Genomic DNA, 17,808 nt, shown 5'->3' on the forward strand with positions numbered 1-17,808 from the left:
AAAAGTTTTGAAAAAAAAATCAAAATTAGCCATGGAGCGCGTATGCACAATTCCGCGTTTTGAAAGTTTCGCGAAATTTCCATAGAGCGCACTTCCTCACCCAGACAAATTTTTGGTCTTTTTGATCTTACCTGAACTCAATTTTGTCTTTTTTTCCCTTGAAAAAAAATTTGCATAGGGAAATAATTTTATTCTGGTCGCTCCGTAGAGCGTAGTTTTTTAATTTTGAGATCTCCGGTGAGAAAACGCGCTCTACCGAACTCGTTTGTTCAGTAGAGCGAGATCAGTTTCAGTATATTAGCACGGCACGCTTCTCACAACCGAGCTCTACCGAAACCGAAGAAAATTGTGTGCGAAATTGAGAGATGCAGAGAAAAAATGAAAGGGGTTTCGGTGGAGCGCAGTTGTAAGAACAGTGCCGAGCTAATAGCTCAAGTTCACACTACATACTTTTTATCCAAAAAAAAAGTTTAAAATTCGAAAATCTCAAAGTTCAAAATCGTGAGTTTTGTGCTCGCTGGTCCGTAAATAAGTGTACATACTCATTTTTAGAAATTTTTGACTCAAAAATTCTCACTTTTTGAGAGTTTTCTCCCCAAAAAACGTCATAAACATTCTTGACAGCCCCCCTCTATGTGCCCCTTGAGAGAACGGCCTCCTCCCCCCCCCTCCGTCTCTCCCTCCTTTCCTCATGGTCACTTGTTCCACTCTTCGGTCGGCGGGGGTATAGCTCAGGGGTAGAGCGCTCCCTTCGCATGGGAGAAGTCTGGGGTTCAATTCCCCATACCTCCAAATCTCTTTTTATTTTTGGTATTCATCACCATTTAATGATTTTTTCAGATATGAATGAAGAGTCGCCATTAATTGAGTCGGCTATTGATGTCCCCCGGCTCCCAGATATTGTTTTCGTCAACGTTGGCGGCCGAAAAGCGCGTCTTAACTCTGAAATCATCACACGACGCCTTGCCACGTCACGTCTCGCTGTATTCTGTGAGAAGAGTCATGTGGAGAGGCTCACGGATTGTGATGCGTATTTTGAGACGACGTCCGAATACTATTTCGAGCGGAGTCCCATCATTTTCGAGTATGTCATTGATTTCTATGTGACTGGGAAGTTGCACAGGCCAATGGATATTTGCCCGATTCGGTTGAGATATGAGTTGGATTATTGGCGGATTCCGACACCGTTCATGTCGCCGTGTTGTATACTGGAAGAGAATAATAATATTGCAGGGAAGATGTCGACGGAGAAGGTGAGCAACGCAAAAAAAAACAACTAATAAAGCGATAAAAATTTTTTGAAACATTTTTCACCAGAAAACCCCACTTTTTGGAAATTAAAATAAGTTTAGGGAAATTTTCGAAATATCATTGCTACGAAACACCAAAACTTCACTGAACTCGGTAGAAAATTTATTAATGGTGTAATTTTTGTATACTGTATAAAAACTTTTTTTGATATGCGCCTTTAAACTACAGTAAGTTTTTTGCACTGCTGAAGCGTCAATAATCCCTTGGGTCATTTGGGTACGTAGGGGCTTGTGTTTTACAATAAATTCGTAGTTTATTCGATTTTTAAACGTGTTTAGCTCCGCCCACGATAACCTGCCGCTTTTGGTTTCAGCCCGCTAAAAAATTGGAAAATTCTTGCGGAAACTTTTTTTTCGACAGTACCGCAAATGCGCTCCACCGACCAAAAATTTTCCTAAATTTCGGAGTTACAGGCATTCGTCGACTCATCACTACCGTCCTCTTGTTTCGACAAAGTGGTATTTGGCCCTCAGCGACTGAAGCTCTACAGACTTATGGAGAACCCAAGATCTTCGTCCGGCGCAAAAATATTCTCGGTTGGCTCCGCACTTTTTGTGCTTCTCTCCCTGCTTGGACTCATTTTAAGCTCGATGCCAGAACTGCAAGACGAGAATAAAGAACCACATTATTTACTGCATTGGTTGGAGTTGTTGTAAGTGCGCTCTACCGAAGATCTGCTTGTTTTAATTAGAATTGCAGATGCATGGTATACTTCACGTTCGAATACTTGGCACGTCTTCTTGTGAATCCGAAAAAGGCGGAATTCATCAGAAGTCCGCTGAACGTCATCGACTTGTTGACGGTGTTACCGTTTATGATTGAGGCGTTTAATGAGTTGCAGTGGATGAAAGAGTTTAGAGGTAAGAACTTTGAAAAAATACATACAATTTTCTTAAAAACTCACTAAAACTCACTAAAAACTCACTAAAACTCACTAAAACTCACCAAAAACTCACAAGAACTCACAAAAAGTTTTTTTTTCAAATTTTCTCAATTCCAGGTGCCATGCTGGTTGTCCGTGTGATGCGACTCGCCCGTGTCGCCCGTATTTTCAAACTGGCTCGCTACAGTACTGGTCTACGTGCTTTCGGTGAAACTATGAAGAAAAGTGCGGCGGAATTGAGCATGCTCGGCATGTTTTTGGTGACAGGTAAGGCACAGTAGAGCATTTGCATAATTACGTCAAAATAATACTTTAGAATGTTCGAGTAACAAAAAAAAGTTGGAAAAAAATACTAACAAAAATGAATTGGTCCCATCGGAGTAGTAGTTTTGACGCAGTGTTTTTCAGTTTTTACAAACTAAAATTTTTTTCGAACACCCCAGAAACTGCTGACGAAAATGAATTGTGGACTCTGACTCCAACTCCAGACATCAACTTTTTTTTTCCAGGAATCATGCTCTTCTCGACAGCTATCTATTTCTTCGAACGGGATGAGCCGAATTCGAAATTCTACAGTATACCGGCTGCGTGTTGGTGGTGTAAGTTTATTTTACTTCCGAAGATTCGCGAAAATTCATCAAAAACCAAAAATTTAGTTAATTTAAACCGCGCTCTTCCGCAACGATAGAAAATTGTGTGCGAAATTGAAAGACGCTGAGAAAAATAGACAGTGTTTCAAGGGCATTTCAGTGGAGCGCAGTTGTAAGAACTGTGCCGAGCTAAAAGCTGTACGGAATGCAGTTTTTGATTTCCAGAATCCGGAATCCGGAACCGGAATTACCAAAACACGGAATTTGGAATCCGGCATGATTTATAGAATTTGCAAGGCCAAGTAATTTTTTCAAAAAAAAACAACTAAATTTTAAATTCCGGATTCCGGAAATCGCAAACTCAAAAACCGGAATTCGAAATCCGGAACGAAATTTAAAACGATCGGAATCCGGAATTCCGTACAACTCTGCTGTGCAAATGCGCTATTTTGCAGGAAATGAGAAAACCACTTTAACAGTCTCATTTGCCATTTTCTGCACTTTTTTTTAGAACTTTTCGCAATCACCGCTTTGAAAAACGTTATGGCGCCGATCCCTTGCGCAAATATCAGATTATTGTCCAATAATGCTAACGCGCTCTACCGAAACTCATGCATGCCGCGTCGTCGTGTGAAAACTTTTGAAAAATTTCAACAAAAAAAACACTAGACTTCTATAAGTATGGCACGGTTCCTACAACCGCGCTCTACCAAAACTGAAAAAAATTGTGTGCGAAATTGAGAGACGCAGTGAAATAGAGACATTTCTCAAGGGGATATCGGTGGAGCACAGTTGTAAGAACTAACATACTTGCAAACCGGGCCGAAACGGGCCGACACGGGCCGGCGCGTAACTCGCTTCAAACTGAGTTTTATGAGCTGAAAAATATACCAAAATGTAGATCTCAGCGAGTTCTATGTCCGTGACCTACTACGGGCCGGATGGCTTATTGTTATTGTGCCGCGGGCCGGAAAAAAGTGCCAAAAAACGCGAAAATGGCCAAAAAAGCCATTCTAGCCCGGCCCGCGGCACAATAACGAATAGCCATCCGGCCCGTAGTGGGTCACGGAGATAGAGCTCGTCGAGATCTACATTTTGGTATATTTTTCAGCTCATAAAACTCAGTTTGAAGCGAGTTACGCGCCGGCCCGTGTCGGCCTGTTTCGGCCCGGTTTGCAAGTATGAGAACTAATACTAGAAAATCGCATTTTCTTAAACTGTGTTGCCACCGAGCTCTACCAAACAGCAATGACAGTCTCGGTAGAGCGCGCTTGCACTTAATCCACCATCCCCGTCAACCCTTCCCATTATTTCAGGCGTCATCACAATGACAACAGTCGGCTACGGTGATCTGGTGCCGATCACAGCCGGCGGAAAAGTGGTCGCCGCGTTGGCATCCGTCTGCGGAATTATTGTTCTCGCCTTCCCGATCTCCATGATTATCGACAAATTCGCCGAGTCGACAGGCGGTTGGAGTGGAGGAGAAGGGGATGAGGAACATGGTGGACATCATCATCTTCCAAGGACAGTCCATCCGTTGAATGGAGCAGGAGGAGGAGCTGTTGGCGGTGGGGGACAACCGGTGAAAAAGAAGAGCAAACGATATGTTGGATTTTAATGCAGTGGAGCGCACTTTATATTATTTGTTTTCTGTAAATAGTGAATCGGGTACATGATCTCTCTCTCTTTCCCAGTTTCCACAGTTCTCATATACAGAGTCTCTCAATTTCCTATTTTCTTTCATTACATGGCATATTTCTGTACTTTTTTTTCTGAGGAATGGAAAGTTGAAGACGTGAGGATTCTGGACACGTCTCCAGAATGTTTCTAGCGTTGAAATAACCCGAGTTATATGATAACCTTGTAACTCGATTCATTTCAACACTAGACAAATTCTGAAAACAGATTCAGAATCCTCACATCTTCAGCTTCCCAGTCATACATATTTCTTATAAACATTCCTGAACCATCTCCCAGTTTTATCCCCCTCAAACTCGTAGTGTTTCATTTTTTGTTCTGGTTAGGCACACCTTTGGGTTATTTTCTTCAAAATGTATTTAACACAATTCGGAATTTTCAAAATTAATAAAAAAAGAATATTGTCAACGAAATTACACTTGATTTCTATCTTTTCAGAAAGTCATACCAAACAAAAGGTTTCGCTCAACTCACAACAGCTGACCCGTTTTCATACCAACCTCCTACAGTAACCTGAATAATCGCATTTATCATTAGAGCGCACTATTTCTACAGCGATAGAATGTGCATTGTATTAATGTGTTGAAACACAATGTTATCATCGTAAAAATATACGAATATGTACCCTCGATGTACCCCTTTGAATTGTCGAAAAAAAATTTTTTTTTAGTATTGAACTTCAGAAATTCATACTTGTCAACGGGCCGAAACGGGCCGACGCGGGCCGGCTCGTAACTCGCTTAAAACTCAATTTTAAGAGCTGAAAAATATACCAAAATGTAGATCTCAGCGAGTTCTATGCCCGTAACCTACTACGGGCCGGATGGCTATTCGTTAATGTACCGCGGGCCGGGCTAGAATGGCTTTTTTGGCCATTTTCCCGTTTTTTGGCACTTTTTCCCGGCCCGCGGCACATTAACGAATAGCCATCCCGCCCGTAGTAGGTTACGGGCATAGAACTCGCTGAGATCTACATTTTGGTATATTTTTCAGCTCATAAAACTCAGTTTGAAGCGAGTTACGAGCCAGCCCGCGTCGGCCCGTTTCGGCCCGTTGACAAGTATGCAGAAATTCGAAATTCTGCGGAAAATGTATAAACTTGAACGGAAAAATTTTAAGTGAAAAAAGAATGCGTGAACTTCGCAATGATTGCAAAATGAATTTTTGTTTTCCATTTTGTCTACCGTAACCTGACCCCTTCGTCTACTTTTCTTTTTTCATTTGTTTATATTAGCCCGACACGCTTCTTACAACAGCGCTCTACCGAAATCGAAGAAAATGGTGTGCGAAATCGAGAGACACAGAGAAAAAGAGGCATTTTTCAAAGCCATTTCGGTGGAGCGCAGTTGTAAGAACTGTGCCGAGCTATTATTTAGAATTTATATAATATTGATTCATTCCTACTATTAAATTTTATAAATTCAAGATAATCTCATGGAAGATGAAAACTTCATCTGTGCCCTTTGTGGAATAAAGAAAAGGTAAGTAGCTGAATAATGTATTCTTGATTTAACTTGAATTAAATTATTTTTAGATTCAAATCTCACTTCACAAACCATTTGACAAATCGTCACACGAAGGTGGAAGTTTTGAATGCGATCAAGAAGGCGCAGATGGAAAAGAAGAGAAAGGAAGGAAGGAAGTCATGGAAGGAACTCCCGACGATTCTGGAAGAATCGGAGCCAGAAGAAGAGGCTCAAATACTCGGAAATCTGCCTCTGAATTTTAGTAAATAAATTATTGCATTTTTTTTTCAAATTTTAATGTAACAACTTGAGTTCACTAATTTTTGGTACAGAAAACTCCTTGACAACCTCCCGAAAGAAATTCGATGAATTTTTCGCTCTTTTCACCAGAAAAAAACCGAATTTCTCCCTTTTTACAGTCCCAAGTTCAAAAATTTGAGATTATTAGGCGGTTTTCTGAAAATTTCGATTTATTGACTTAACCAGAATTTTTCCTACACAATTTCACTTGAAAACTTGCAAAAAAACCATATTTTTCAGCGAACTTAAACAGACCGCCCGAATTCAAAAATGCCACGTGTCAACATGCTCGTAAAATCGAACGCATCGTCCGCAGTACACTCTGCACACATTGAGAACTACCGTAGTAAATTCAAAAATTGCGACCCGCCGGAAAACTTTTTAAAATAATTATTTTTAGGATTTCCCGCGCAAATTTTACAATTTTCCCGATTTTTCTTGTTTTTTCTTCATTTTTTCCGATTTTGCCACGAAATTCGAGTAATTTAATTTAGTTTTCACTTCAGATAATCATAGAAAACGACTCGAATCATTGCTTCAACTTCTTGTACAGATTCGTCCAGCATATCGCTTGGCATAGAGGTTTTTAAAGGGATTGGGATGGAAACTTGTATTAGAAAGTTATAAACTGGGTTATTTCTGGTAAAAATTGGTGGGAAATTCGAAAAAAATCCATTTTTTCTGAGAAAAATGCTTTCTGATACAAGTTCCACCCTGATTTCTCCATGATTTCCCTCAAAAACTTGCAAATTTCCAGAGAAAATCATCGTCAACTCCACGGAAACGAGCGGCGCACTCGAAAATGGTCCGGCGTGGGAGTAGAACGGGCGGTCCGCAGTCGTCGGTGAACAACACCTCGTCGTCATCGGGCTCAAATGAGGCACAATGGAAGGCGGGACGAGCGGATACTGAGCAGAGTGCCGCCGACTCGTCGAGTCTAGCTAAAAGTGTGAAAAGTAGTGATAGTGCCGAGAGCAGTAGTCCACTTTCTAGACATAGTGTGAGTGGAAGGCCTTATTGTATTGATGAACTGGGTCTATTAGCACGACACGCTTCTTACAACCGCGCTCTACCGAAATCCAGCGATATTGTGTGCGAAATTGAGAGAATCAGAGAAAAATAGATATTTTTCAAGGGGGTTTCGGTGGAGCGCAGTTGTAAGATCTGCGCCTAGCTAATAGAATCGGTGGGAATCGTCTTCCCGGGCTATTTTAGCCGAATTTTGTTATTTTTCGATCTCTTAGCTGAAAAAGGCTATTATTATGAGGTTGGGCGTATGAAGAAGTGCGAAAGGCGAATTTTTGGCCGAAAAAAAAAACCTAAAATTAGGTGAAAAACCTTACTTCCAGCTGAAAATGGAGAAAAAAGCAAATTTTCAGCCAAAAATACGCAAAAAAACCTAAAACTAAGTGAAAAACCTTACTGGATGAGCATTTTTCGAGTTTCAGCGCTTTTTTTTTGGCTGAAAAGGCTTCGAAATCGTTGTAAACCTGTTTTCGAACACCGCCGGGCGTCTCTGTAGACAGTTGAAATCCGTACAGAATCTTAAATCGCTTTCCAGGGCTATTTTGCGAAATTTTCGTGTAAAAAGTCTCAATTTTTCGGTCTTTCAGCTGAAAAAAAGAGGTTGGGCGTATGAAAAAGCGAATTTTTAGCTAGAAAAAAAGCTAGAACTAGGCAAGCAACCTTACAGGATGAGCATTTTTCGAGTTTCAGCGCTCTTTTTGGCTGAAAAGGCCTTGAAATCGTTGTAAAACTGCTTTCGAACACCCTGACGGATTTACAGAGATTTTTAACCGAAACGGCCCGTTGAAACGCATATTATATGCAGAATAACGGATGATATTGGAAACCAGCGTTTTTTGAGTTTCTGAGTCCTTTTTTCACTCAAAAAAGTCTCCAATCGTGCAGATTGATCTAGAAAATCGAAGTTTTCAGTTGTAAAATCTTGATTTCTAGCCGTTTCTGCAGGTAAAGCTTTGTTTTTAAATTCGATGCGTTAATTTCGATCATTTCTAGACCAAAACTATCTTTAACGGCTCAAAAAAGTCTTTTTACCTCCGTTTTTCCATGAAAAAGTGAAGCCGAAAATGCGCAAAAAACGCTGCTTTCGTGAAAGAATGAGCATTTTTCGAGTTTCAGCGCTCTTTTTGGCCGAAAAGGCCTTGAAATCGTTGTAAAACTGCTTTCGGACCCCCCACATATTCACAGAGATTTTTAACATGTTTTCGAGAAACGCGCTGAAGGTGCGCCAGCCTACTGAAGAATTCGAGAATTTTGAGCAAAAACCGTGAAAAAGTTGCAAAATTCGGCCATTTTTGACGGAATTGTTGGAAATGCGCTGAAGGTGCGCCAGAATCACTAAAAAAATCGGATATCCGGACAGACAGGCGCACAGACTGACCGACATTCAGACCGAGTCCTAATGCGCCCAACCAGCGTTTTTTGAGTTTCAGAGTCGCTTTTTTACTCAAAAATGCTTCCGATCGTGCATAATCACAGGGTCTAGGGGTGAGTACTGAAAGTAAACACGCTCCGGTGAGATCAGCGAAACTTTTAGAGCGAATATCAAAATACATTTTTTATTTAAGAATTTTATTTATTTTTTCAATAGAATTGATCTCGAAAAGACGTGCGACGGTCGAAAAACTGGCCAAAAATGCGGGAAAACTGGCATAAATCGGCTCAAAAACTGGTTGATTAGGCTGCGTATCAAAGTGCCACAGTGAAACAGCGAATTGCAAAAATTAAAATTTGAATTTGCCGCCAATGTCTAGTGGATACGCTTTCACTACTCACACCTAGACCCTGTGCATAATGATCTGGAAAATCGAAATTTTTAGTTGTAAAATCCTGATTTTTAGCCGTTTCTGCTGGAAAAAGCTTGGTTTTTAGATTCGAAGCGTTAGAAAATGCGAAAATTCTAGACTAAAACCCAGATGATATACGTTTCATCTGCCTTTTTTCCAGTCCAGCCCGTCGATCCACAAGAAATCAGGCGTCAAAGCGACTCGTTCGAGCAGCAACTGGCGCGCGCGCGGCGCTGGTCCCGGACGAAATTCTGGTGTTCACGACTCGAAGTTCACTATCACAAGCGAGGATTTCCCGGCGCTTCCCGGAGGTCCTCGTGGAAACGGAGGGACCGCTCAGTCGACACCGGCGAAATATGCGAAGAAGGACAAGGAGAAACATAGCTCCTTTAATGTGAGAAAATTTGAAAATTTTAGGGGAAAAGATGGTCGAAAATCGCGAAATTCGGGGGTTTCCAGTGATTTTTTCATTATTTTCAGACTTTTTCGTCCAATTTTCCACCAGAATTTTTGAAAAATGGTCGAAAATCGCAAAATTTGGGGATTTCTGCGATATTTTCAGACTTTTTCATCCGATTTTCCACTGGAATTTTCGGAAAATGATCGAGAATCGCAAAATTCGAGGGTTTCCAGCGATTTTTTCATTATTTTCAGACTTTTTTTTGTCCAATTTCTATTAGCAGTTCACCCCCTCTTACAACCGCGCCCTACCGCAAACGAGACGGCAAGAGACGCAGACTTTTTCTCGCGCCAACTCAGATTTTCACGGTTTTCGACCTATTTTCGCTGTTTTTCAAAAGGTTTTTTGTGAATTTTTATGAAAAATAGCAAAAATAGATCAAAAACTGTGAAAAACTGAGTTAGCGCGAGAAAAAAACTCTGCGTCTCTCTCGTCGATACTCTCTCGTTTGCGGTGGGGCGCAGTTGTAACAAGGGGTGGGCTGTTAATATCTTAAACCGAAAAAAATTTGGTGGTTTTCAGCGATTTTTTCATTATTTTCAGACTTTTTAGCCCCATTTTCCACCAGTATTTTAGGAAAATGGTCGAAAATCCCAAAATTTGGCGATTTTCAGCGATATTTTCAGACTTTTTCGTCCAATTTTCCACCAGAATTTTTCGAAAATTGTCAAAAATTGCAAAATTTTGCGGTTTTTAGCAATTGTTTTGTTGTTTCATAACTTTTTTTTTCATTTTCAGACGGATATGTCGACGACAGACGACAGTGGAGTCTCCTCTTCTGGCCTAAGCCGTGGAAATACGCCTCCAGACAACACGACGTCCACTCGCACTTCTCATCCAAATGTCGTCAAACTCGGAAAGGAGAAATTTGAGAATAAGAAGAAGTTGGCGGCTGCTGCGGCGGCGGCAGGAGGGGAATCTGGAGACGTTGGGAAGAAGAAGAGTTCTGGAACGTCTTCTCCGAGTAAAGAGAGACATCCACGTGAGAGTTACAAGAAGACGCATCATCAACTTCGTCTCGCCGCGCATCAGACGAGTGTGGGCGCGTCGCCGAAAAAGGTGAAATTTCCAGCAAACAAATCTGGGTTCTGGGTGATTTTGGGGCGAAAATTGCGGTTTTCCAGCTAAAAATCAGTATTTTTCACGTTAAAATGTTCGAAATGCTAGTTTCTGCACTATATTTCCCCTTAAATTCAGATATTTTCCGAAATGGTGAATTTGGAGATGAGTTGCTGAAAATCTTTGCTTTCTGGCAAATTTTCAGTTGAAAAATCTAGGTTCTGAGTGATTTTGAGACGAAAATTGCGGTTTTCCAGCCAAATGTCGGTGTTTTTTCTCGTGAAAATGCTCGTTTCTGCACTAAAAACCAGCGATTTCTCTTCGAATTCAGATATTTTTCGTCACTTGCACCCTGAAATTGGTTATTCCATTTTCTCTTTTTATGGAATGTTTCTAGCTCGGAATCGCTGCTTTTTGGCCAATTTTCAGGAGGAAAATATGATTTTCATAAAAAAGACCGAATCGCAGAGATTGAGAAGCTCAAAATCCGGGTTTCGGGTGATTTTGAGACGAAAATTGCAGTTTTCCAGCCAAAAGTCTGTATTTTTCTCGTGAAAATGGTGAAAATGCTCGAAATGCTAGTTTCTGTACTAGATTTCTCTCCGAATTTCGATATTTTTCGGCATTTGCGCCCTAAAGTAGTATATTCTCGTTTCAGCAGTATCAGAGCGTGCTAAAACTGGAAATAAACAAGTTTCTGTCCAAAATAGTGACATTTTAGCTGCAATTTTCGTTCAAAAATTGGACTATTCACGTTATTTTTCATCAAAAAACAAGAATCTTTGCTTTTGATTGCTCATTTTCAATGCTCTGAGCCGTAGTGAATCGAGCCTGAAAACTTTGGGAAAATAGACTTTTTTTAAGATTCAAATCCTCTCAAGTTTGTTGAAAATCAGTGGTTTTTGAAGATTTTCACCACGAAAATTGTGTTTTTCGAGTAATTTTTACTGAAAAAAACTAATTTTTGCACATAAAAACACATTATTATGTCGTGTTCAAAATCTCGTTGGAAAGACCTAATAATTCCCTTTGAAAGACATTTTGAATATCAGATGTTCGTTTCACTATACTTTCTAAAAAAATCTGAAATTTTCTAGCTGAAACTGTGAGAATCGAAAGGCCCGAAGGCCCGGCTTCAAAAAATGAACCAATTTTTTGAACTGTTTCAACGAAAATGTGAATATTTTTGAAGGTTTTTCAGAATTTCTTCTAATTCTGAATGATAGTCGAAAATTTGACTTTTTCACGAAAAAATTTTGAAAAAATTTGAAATTTGAACTTTTGCGGCAAAACACCCGGGCAGAGTTGCGCGGAATTCCGACTTCCGACTTCCGGCTTCCGACTTCCGTTTTGAAAATTTTACTTCCGGCTTCCGACTTCCGACTTCCGTTTTCGGATGTTTACTTCCGATTTCCGTCATTCCATAATTGTGGAATTTCCGAAAAGTATATTTTGCAGAAATACAAGGAAAAATGGTCTAAAAGGACAGAAAATAGGCTATTCTTCAGTCAAAAACTAATTTTCCACTGATTTTCGCGAATTTTATGAACTTTTTCTATGAGTTTTTGAATCTTTGCGAAAAAATCTACTTCCGACTTCCAGGCGTTTTTTTCACTTCCGACTTCCTACTTCCGTTTTCAAAATTTTAATTCCGGCTTCCGACTTCCGTATCAGAAATTTTACTTCCGACTTCCTACTTCCGACTTTCGTTTTAGAAAAAAAACCACTTCTGCGCAACTCTGTACCCGGGCCTTCGGGCCTTGACAAGTATAAGATAGTACGATTCCCACTATCAAATTCCCTCTCTTTTTGTCCAAAAACCACCTTCTCTTCCACCTTTCCAAATCAATACACCTTCCATTTTATTACCCTTTTCTCCTCCTATTTCCATCTCTATTTCTCTTCAATCTCTTCTCCTTTTCATCGAATGATTCTATGTTGAAACTGTCACTTTTCAACATACACACACATTGAAACACGTGCAATATAGCGGAGGGTAACGGCCTCTAGACGTTTTTCATATTGACGAACTTTTGCGGGTGTTTCTAGAAGGTTCTAGACATATTCTGGAACTTTTTCGAGCATTTTTTAAAATTAGAGATCTGAGAGAAGCCGGAGCTCTGATTTAAAAAAAAGTATTGATTGAAATCGAGCGATTTTTAATTATTTTCCCCCTTCCTTATCTCCTTTTCCCCCCTTATATTTTCTGCTATATTGTTCTACGAAACAAGAGAAATGACGATCTGAAATTGTGCTGTGGGACAGTATGAGGATTCGTCCGGTGAGTTTAGATAGGATTGAAAACAAGCTGAAATTCACAGAATTATTGCGAAAATTCGGTATTTTGAATGAAAAAACGACGGAAATCGACGATTTTTCACATGAAAAAGTGCAAAAAGAGCAAAAACTGAAATTCTGATTATCGGCTTGAAGAATAGGTTTTCAGGGCTAAAACCCTCTTATTTCTTGCAAGATCACCTCAAATCACGGGACCTGAAACTTAACAATTCAGAAAACTAGGATTTTCCACTGAAAAACATGTTAAAATGCCATTTTTCATGCCAACAGCTCCAAAAATATTCTAGAACGACGCTGGTAAAATTAGGGCGAAAATGCAACTTTGAATGAAAAAATAACGAAAATAGACGAAAAAAAAAACTGGAATTCTAATTATCGGCTGAAAAAATAGGTTTTCAGTGATTAAAACCCAGACTTGTCAAAAATCGGGCTGGCCCGGTCGGCCAGGATTCAAAAATGGGTACCCATTTTTACCAATTTTTTTTTTTGAAATTTTTCGAAAAAAAGAGTAAAAATGCTTAAATTATCATACATATTCACATTTTGATTCAATTTTAAATGTTTATTCGAAAACTATACTTTTTAAAAAAAAGTTCAAAAAATTTACAAAAAATTTCCAAAAATTTCCAAAAAAAGTTGAAAAACAAAAATGTTTTGAAAAAAATGTTTCAAAACGGGCCGAGCGGGCCGGGCCGGGCCGAGATTTTTCCTGATTTTGGCCCGGCCCGTGACAAGTCTGTTTAAAACCCACTTTTTCATGTCAAATGGCTCCAAAAATACTCTAGAACGACCTTTAACAGGTTATCTGGTCTAAAAACCTTATTTTTCTTGCAAAAATCACCTACATTACGCATTCATCTGACCCAGAACTTAAAATTTCAGAAAACCCTGATTTTCCGCTGAAAAACAGTTGAAAATCACAATTTTTATGTTACGCGGCTCCAAAAATACTTTAAAACGGCGCAGAACGCGATATTTCAGAAAACACCAATTTTCAACACAAAAATAGACTTTCAGCGCCAAAAATCCAAGTTTTCAAGTGCAAATACCCTTAAAAATCGCCTTTCAACCTCCCAATTCTTCCAGAAGACGATCAACGCGAATGCGGCAAACACGACTCCATCGTTCATGAAACTCTCGAAAGTCGGTCAAAAGATTCCGGAGAGAAGAGGCGGTGGTCCACGTCAGAATTCTCATTTTAACCCGTCGTCCGCCACGTCTCCACCAGATGACAAGGAGAATACGCCGAAGAAAGAGTACGCGGCGAAACTCGAATTGGTACAACATGTAGAAATAATAGAGAAAAAGGAGCCGAAGAAGAAGGAGGAGCCACATAAAGTGGGCGGGACGAAGACGACGGTTACTGTAGGGAATTCGAGTGTTCCTCCACACACTGTCGTTCCACCGTCGCATTGCATTTTTCATCCGTCGGATGTTCCGAAGATTATATTGGGACCGAATGGAGGTGAATACGACAAAAGAAAATGGGGATTTTTGAGTGGAAAGCGACTATTTTCAGCCAAAAATCGGCTTTTTTAAGGCAAAATAGACTATTTTTAGTCAAAAATCGACTGTTTTAAGCCAAAATATACTATTTTCAGCCAAAAATCAACTAATTTTTCGCCAAAAATCGACTATTTTCAGTAAAAAATCGACTATTTTCAGCCAAATTCGATGCATTTCTTTCATTTTTTGACGAAATTACTCGAAAATGCCGCTTTCTGATCGATTATTTCCAGCCAGAAGTCGACTTTTTTCAGGCAAAAATCAAGTATTTTCAGTCAAAAATTGACTATTTTCAACCAAAAATCGAGTATTTTTAGCCAAAAATGAAGTATTTTCAATCAAAAATCGACTATTTTCAGCTAAAAGTAGACTGTTTCCAGCCAAAAACGTTATTTTCGACTAAAATACTCGAAAGTAAAAATTCTATAGAACTTTTGTGACTCAATACGAAAAAAGAGAAAAAGTAATTTTTTGAGTGGAAATCGACTATTTTCAGTCAAAAACAGAAAATTATTAGCCAATAATCGAGTATTTTTAGCCAAAAATGAAGTATTTTCAGCGAAATACGATGAATTTCTTTCATTTTTTTCGACAAAAATACTCAAAAGTGAATATTCTTTTTTGTCAATTTTACCTAAAAATTCTCAAAATTTTACTGTTTCGGATCAAAAAGCTGTCAAACCCCTTCAAAATTGCCGCATTTGTGTTCTCAAGACGGAAGAGTGCTGAAAATTAAAAATCGAAAAATCTATGTTTATGAGTCTAGCCTACAAAATCCATTCAGAACGACCAAAATCCATGAATTCTGTAAATTTTTCCTATAAAACTGTGAAAATATCCCGAAAACAACATTTGAAACATGGGATTTGGGTGGTTTTTTGAGTGGAAATGGCCAAAAATCGACTATTTCGATGCATTTTTTTTCATTTTTGACTAAAATACTCAAAAATAACACATTTCTGTGTTCGAAACAGTGCTGGAAATCACCTCCAAGAACTTATTTCATTCAGAAAGAACAAAACTGGCATAGATTCTGTCAATTTTTCCCCCCATAAAACTATAAAAACAACATTTTCATCCAATTTTCTCTCAAAAACGTCCATTTTTCTCATCCAGAACTGAGCAACATTCCACCAACAATGCTGACGGATCAATTCGGTATGGCGGCGATGCTTCCGATTCTCGACATTGTCAAGAACAGATCCACAAACATTGATGAGTCGTGTCTTAGCAATGAGGAGCTCAACGAGAAGTATATGAAGGAGAATATCGAAATGACGACGATAGGATTCGATTTAAACGAGTTGGGAGTGCCGATGAAGACTCAGGAAGTCAAGTAGGGCCGATTTTAAACTGGAAAAATATAGAAAATTTGTGATTTTCAGCAATAAAACTGTCTGGGAATCGTTTGCGGGACCGTTTGGAGTTCAGCCAATCTTGCCGACCAGTATCGGGTTGCATGTGAGTTTTTGGAGGATTTTCAGAAGATTTTCAGCTAAATCATACTTGTCAACCGGGCCGTCACGGGCCGGCGCGTAACTCGCGTCAAAATGAATATTATGATCTGAAAAATATACCAAAATGTAGATATCAATGTTCTATGTCCGTGACCTACTACGGGCCGGATGTCTTCGTTAATATGCCGCGGGCCGGGCTAGAACGGCTTTTTTGGCCATTTTTGCGTTTTTTGGCACTTTTTCCCGGCCCGCGGCACATTAACGATTAGACATCCGGCCCGTAGTAGGCCACGGACATAGAACTCGTCGAAATCTACATTTTGGTATATTTTTCAGCTCATAAAACTCAGTTTTAAGCGAGTTATGCGCCCGCCCGTGACGGCCCGGTTGACAAGTACTAAATGACTCATAAATTTCTTTTCAGCAAAACCAGGTGCCGAGTGCGTACTACACGGCGCGTACACTTCAGACGAACTTCGACATGCTTCAGAATATTCCAGACAAGTTCGGCATCGGCGCGATATTCTACATCTTTTATAATATGCCGAAAGAGATTTGGCAGCTGAATGCCGCCCGTGAATTGTAGGGATTTGAGAGTTATATATAGAATGAGACATCGTTTTTCAGACAATTCCGTGGGTGGCGATTCAATATTCGGGAGAAGATTTGGGTTAACAAGAAGCTCGGGGAATCGGAGGAATGTAAGGCTGAAATTTTCAGAATTTTCACTATATTGTCTATATATAACATATTTCTGGGCAATTTCAGTCAAATTTCGAGCTGAAATTTAATAATTTCCAATCTAATGTGGCATTTTATCCTTTCTAATTCTAAAATTTGCTCAATCTCCTTATGTCCAGACAAACCAAAGAAAAGTTATGTAAATTTGAAAAATGACATATTTCTGAGCAAAAAGTGATATTTTATGCTGAAAATTGCATTTTCATAAGGATTTCAGCCAATTTTCGTGCTGAAATTCAAGGATTTTTTTTGTCAGAAAATATAAATGTTTCCAGTCGCCGACTCATTCAACTCTGGACAATTCCATGACGATGTGATGACTGGACTCTTTGAGATTTACGACGCTGAAAAGGCTCGCATCTGCTCCGCTGAAATGACGCTCCGCCGTTCGGAATTTGAGATTCCCGTTTGGGAGCAAAAAGTTCCCGATTTATATCACAGACAATATGTGTCATATGTGCCAAAAGAGGCGTTGTGGGGACCGCGTGACGATCGAAAGAACTCGGGATTCATGCAGGGAATCTCGGGAATGTTACCCAATTTTCAGGGAAGACAGAGGTGAGGATCGTCGTTTTTAATAGAAAAATTCTGAATTTTTTAGTAAAAATCGTTTTTTTTTTTTTGAGTGATTTTGGTTAATTTTTGGGTCTGAAACGAAAAAAACACCGGTAATCCCTCTTTAAAGTTATGTAAATTTGAAAAATGACATATTTCTAAGCAATTTCAGTCAAATTTCGAGCTGAAATTCAAGAATTTCGAATCTGTAATCGTTGAAGGGCTGAAAATTTAGCCAATAATGGATCATTTTTGTTGAGAATCACACTTTTGTAAGGATTTCAGCCAATTTTCGTGCTGAAATTCATTTATTTTTTGTCTAGTGATTTTGGTCAATTTTTGGGCTGAAATTGCACTAAATTTGAAAAATGACATATTTTTGAGATGTCAGTCAAATTTCAACCTGAAATTATAGGATTTTTCGTCAGAAATTCTGAGAGTTTCAGCTTTTGCTCCTTTCGATCCGATTCTCTGAAATGTATGGAAATGACTCAAATTCCAGATAGTTTCCAGACATTTCGACTAAAATTCTCTATTTTTGAGTGATTTTGGTCAATTATTGGGCTGAATTTACACTATACTCATGTCTGAAACGAAAAAAGTAGTAAAATGACATGTTTCTGAGCAATCCCAGTAAAATTTTGTACTGAAATTCAAGGATTTTTTGTCTGATA

At 39.2% G+C, this 17,808-nt stretch overlaps 1 protein-coding gene across 1 annotated transcript; it reads left to right on the top strand.

Annotated features, from left to right (window-relative positions):
* Positions 1 to 842: 842 nt before the first annotated feature.
* On the top strand, positions 843 to 4,402 carry GCK72_017038 (uncharacterized protein; the record flags this gene model as incomplete). The annotated part of the gene is made up of 6 exons (XM_003105856.2): positions 843 to 1,253; positions 1,725 to 1,963; positions 2,011 to 2,171; positions 2,312 to 2,461; positions 2,704 to 2,793; positions 4,101 to 4,402. The coding sequence occupies 6 exons, from the start codon at positions 843 to 845 to the stop codon at positions 4,400 to 4,402; spliced, it is 1,353 nt and encodes a 450-aa protein (XP_003105904.1).
* Positions 4,403 to 17,808: the final 13,406 nt, after the last annotated feature.

This window comes from Caenorhabditis remanei, chromosome V, assembly GCF_010183535.1.
Source record: "Caenorhabditis remanei strain PX506 chromosome V, whole genome shotgun sequence".
Classification (NCBI taxonomy): Eukaryota; Metazoa; Nematoda; class Chromadorea; order Rhabditida; family Rhabditidae; genus Caenorhabditis; species Caenorhabditis remanei.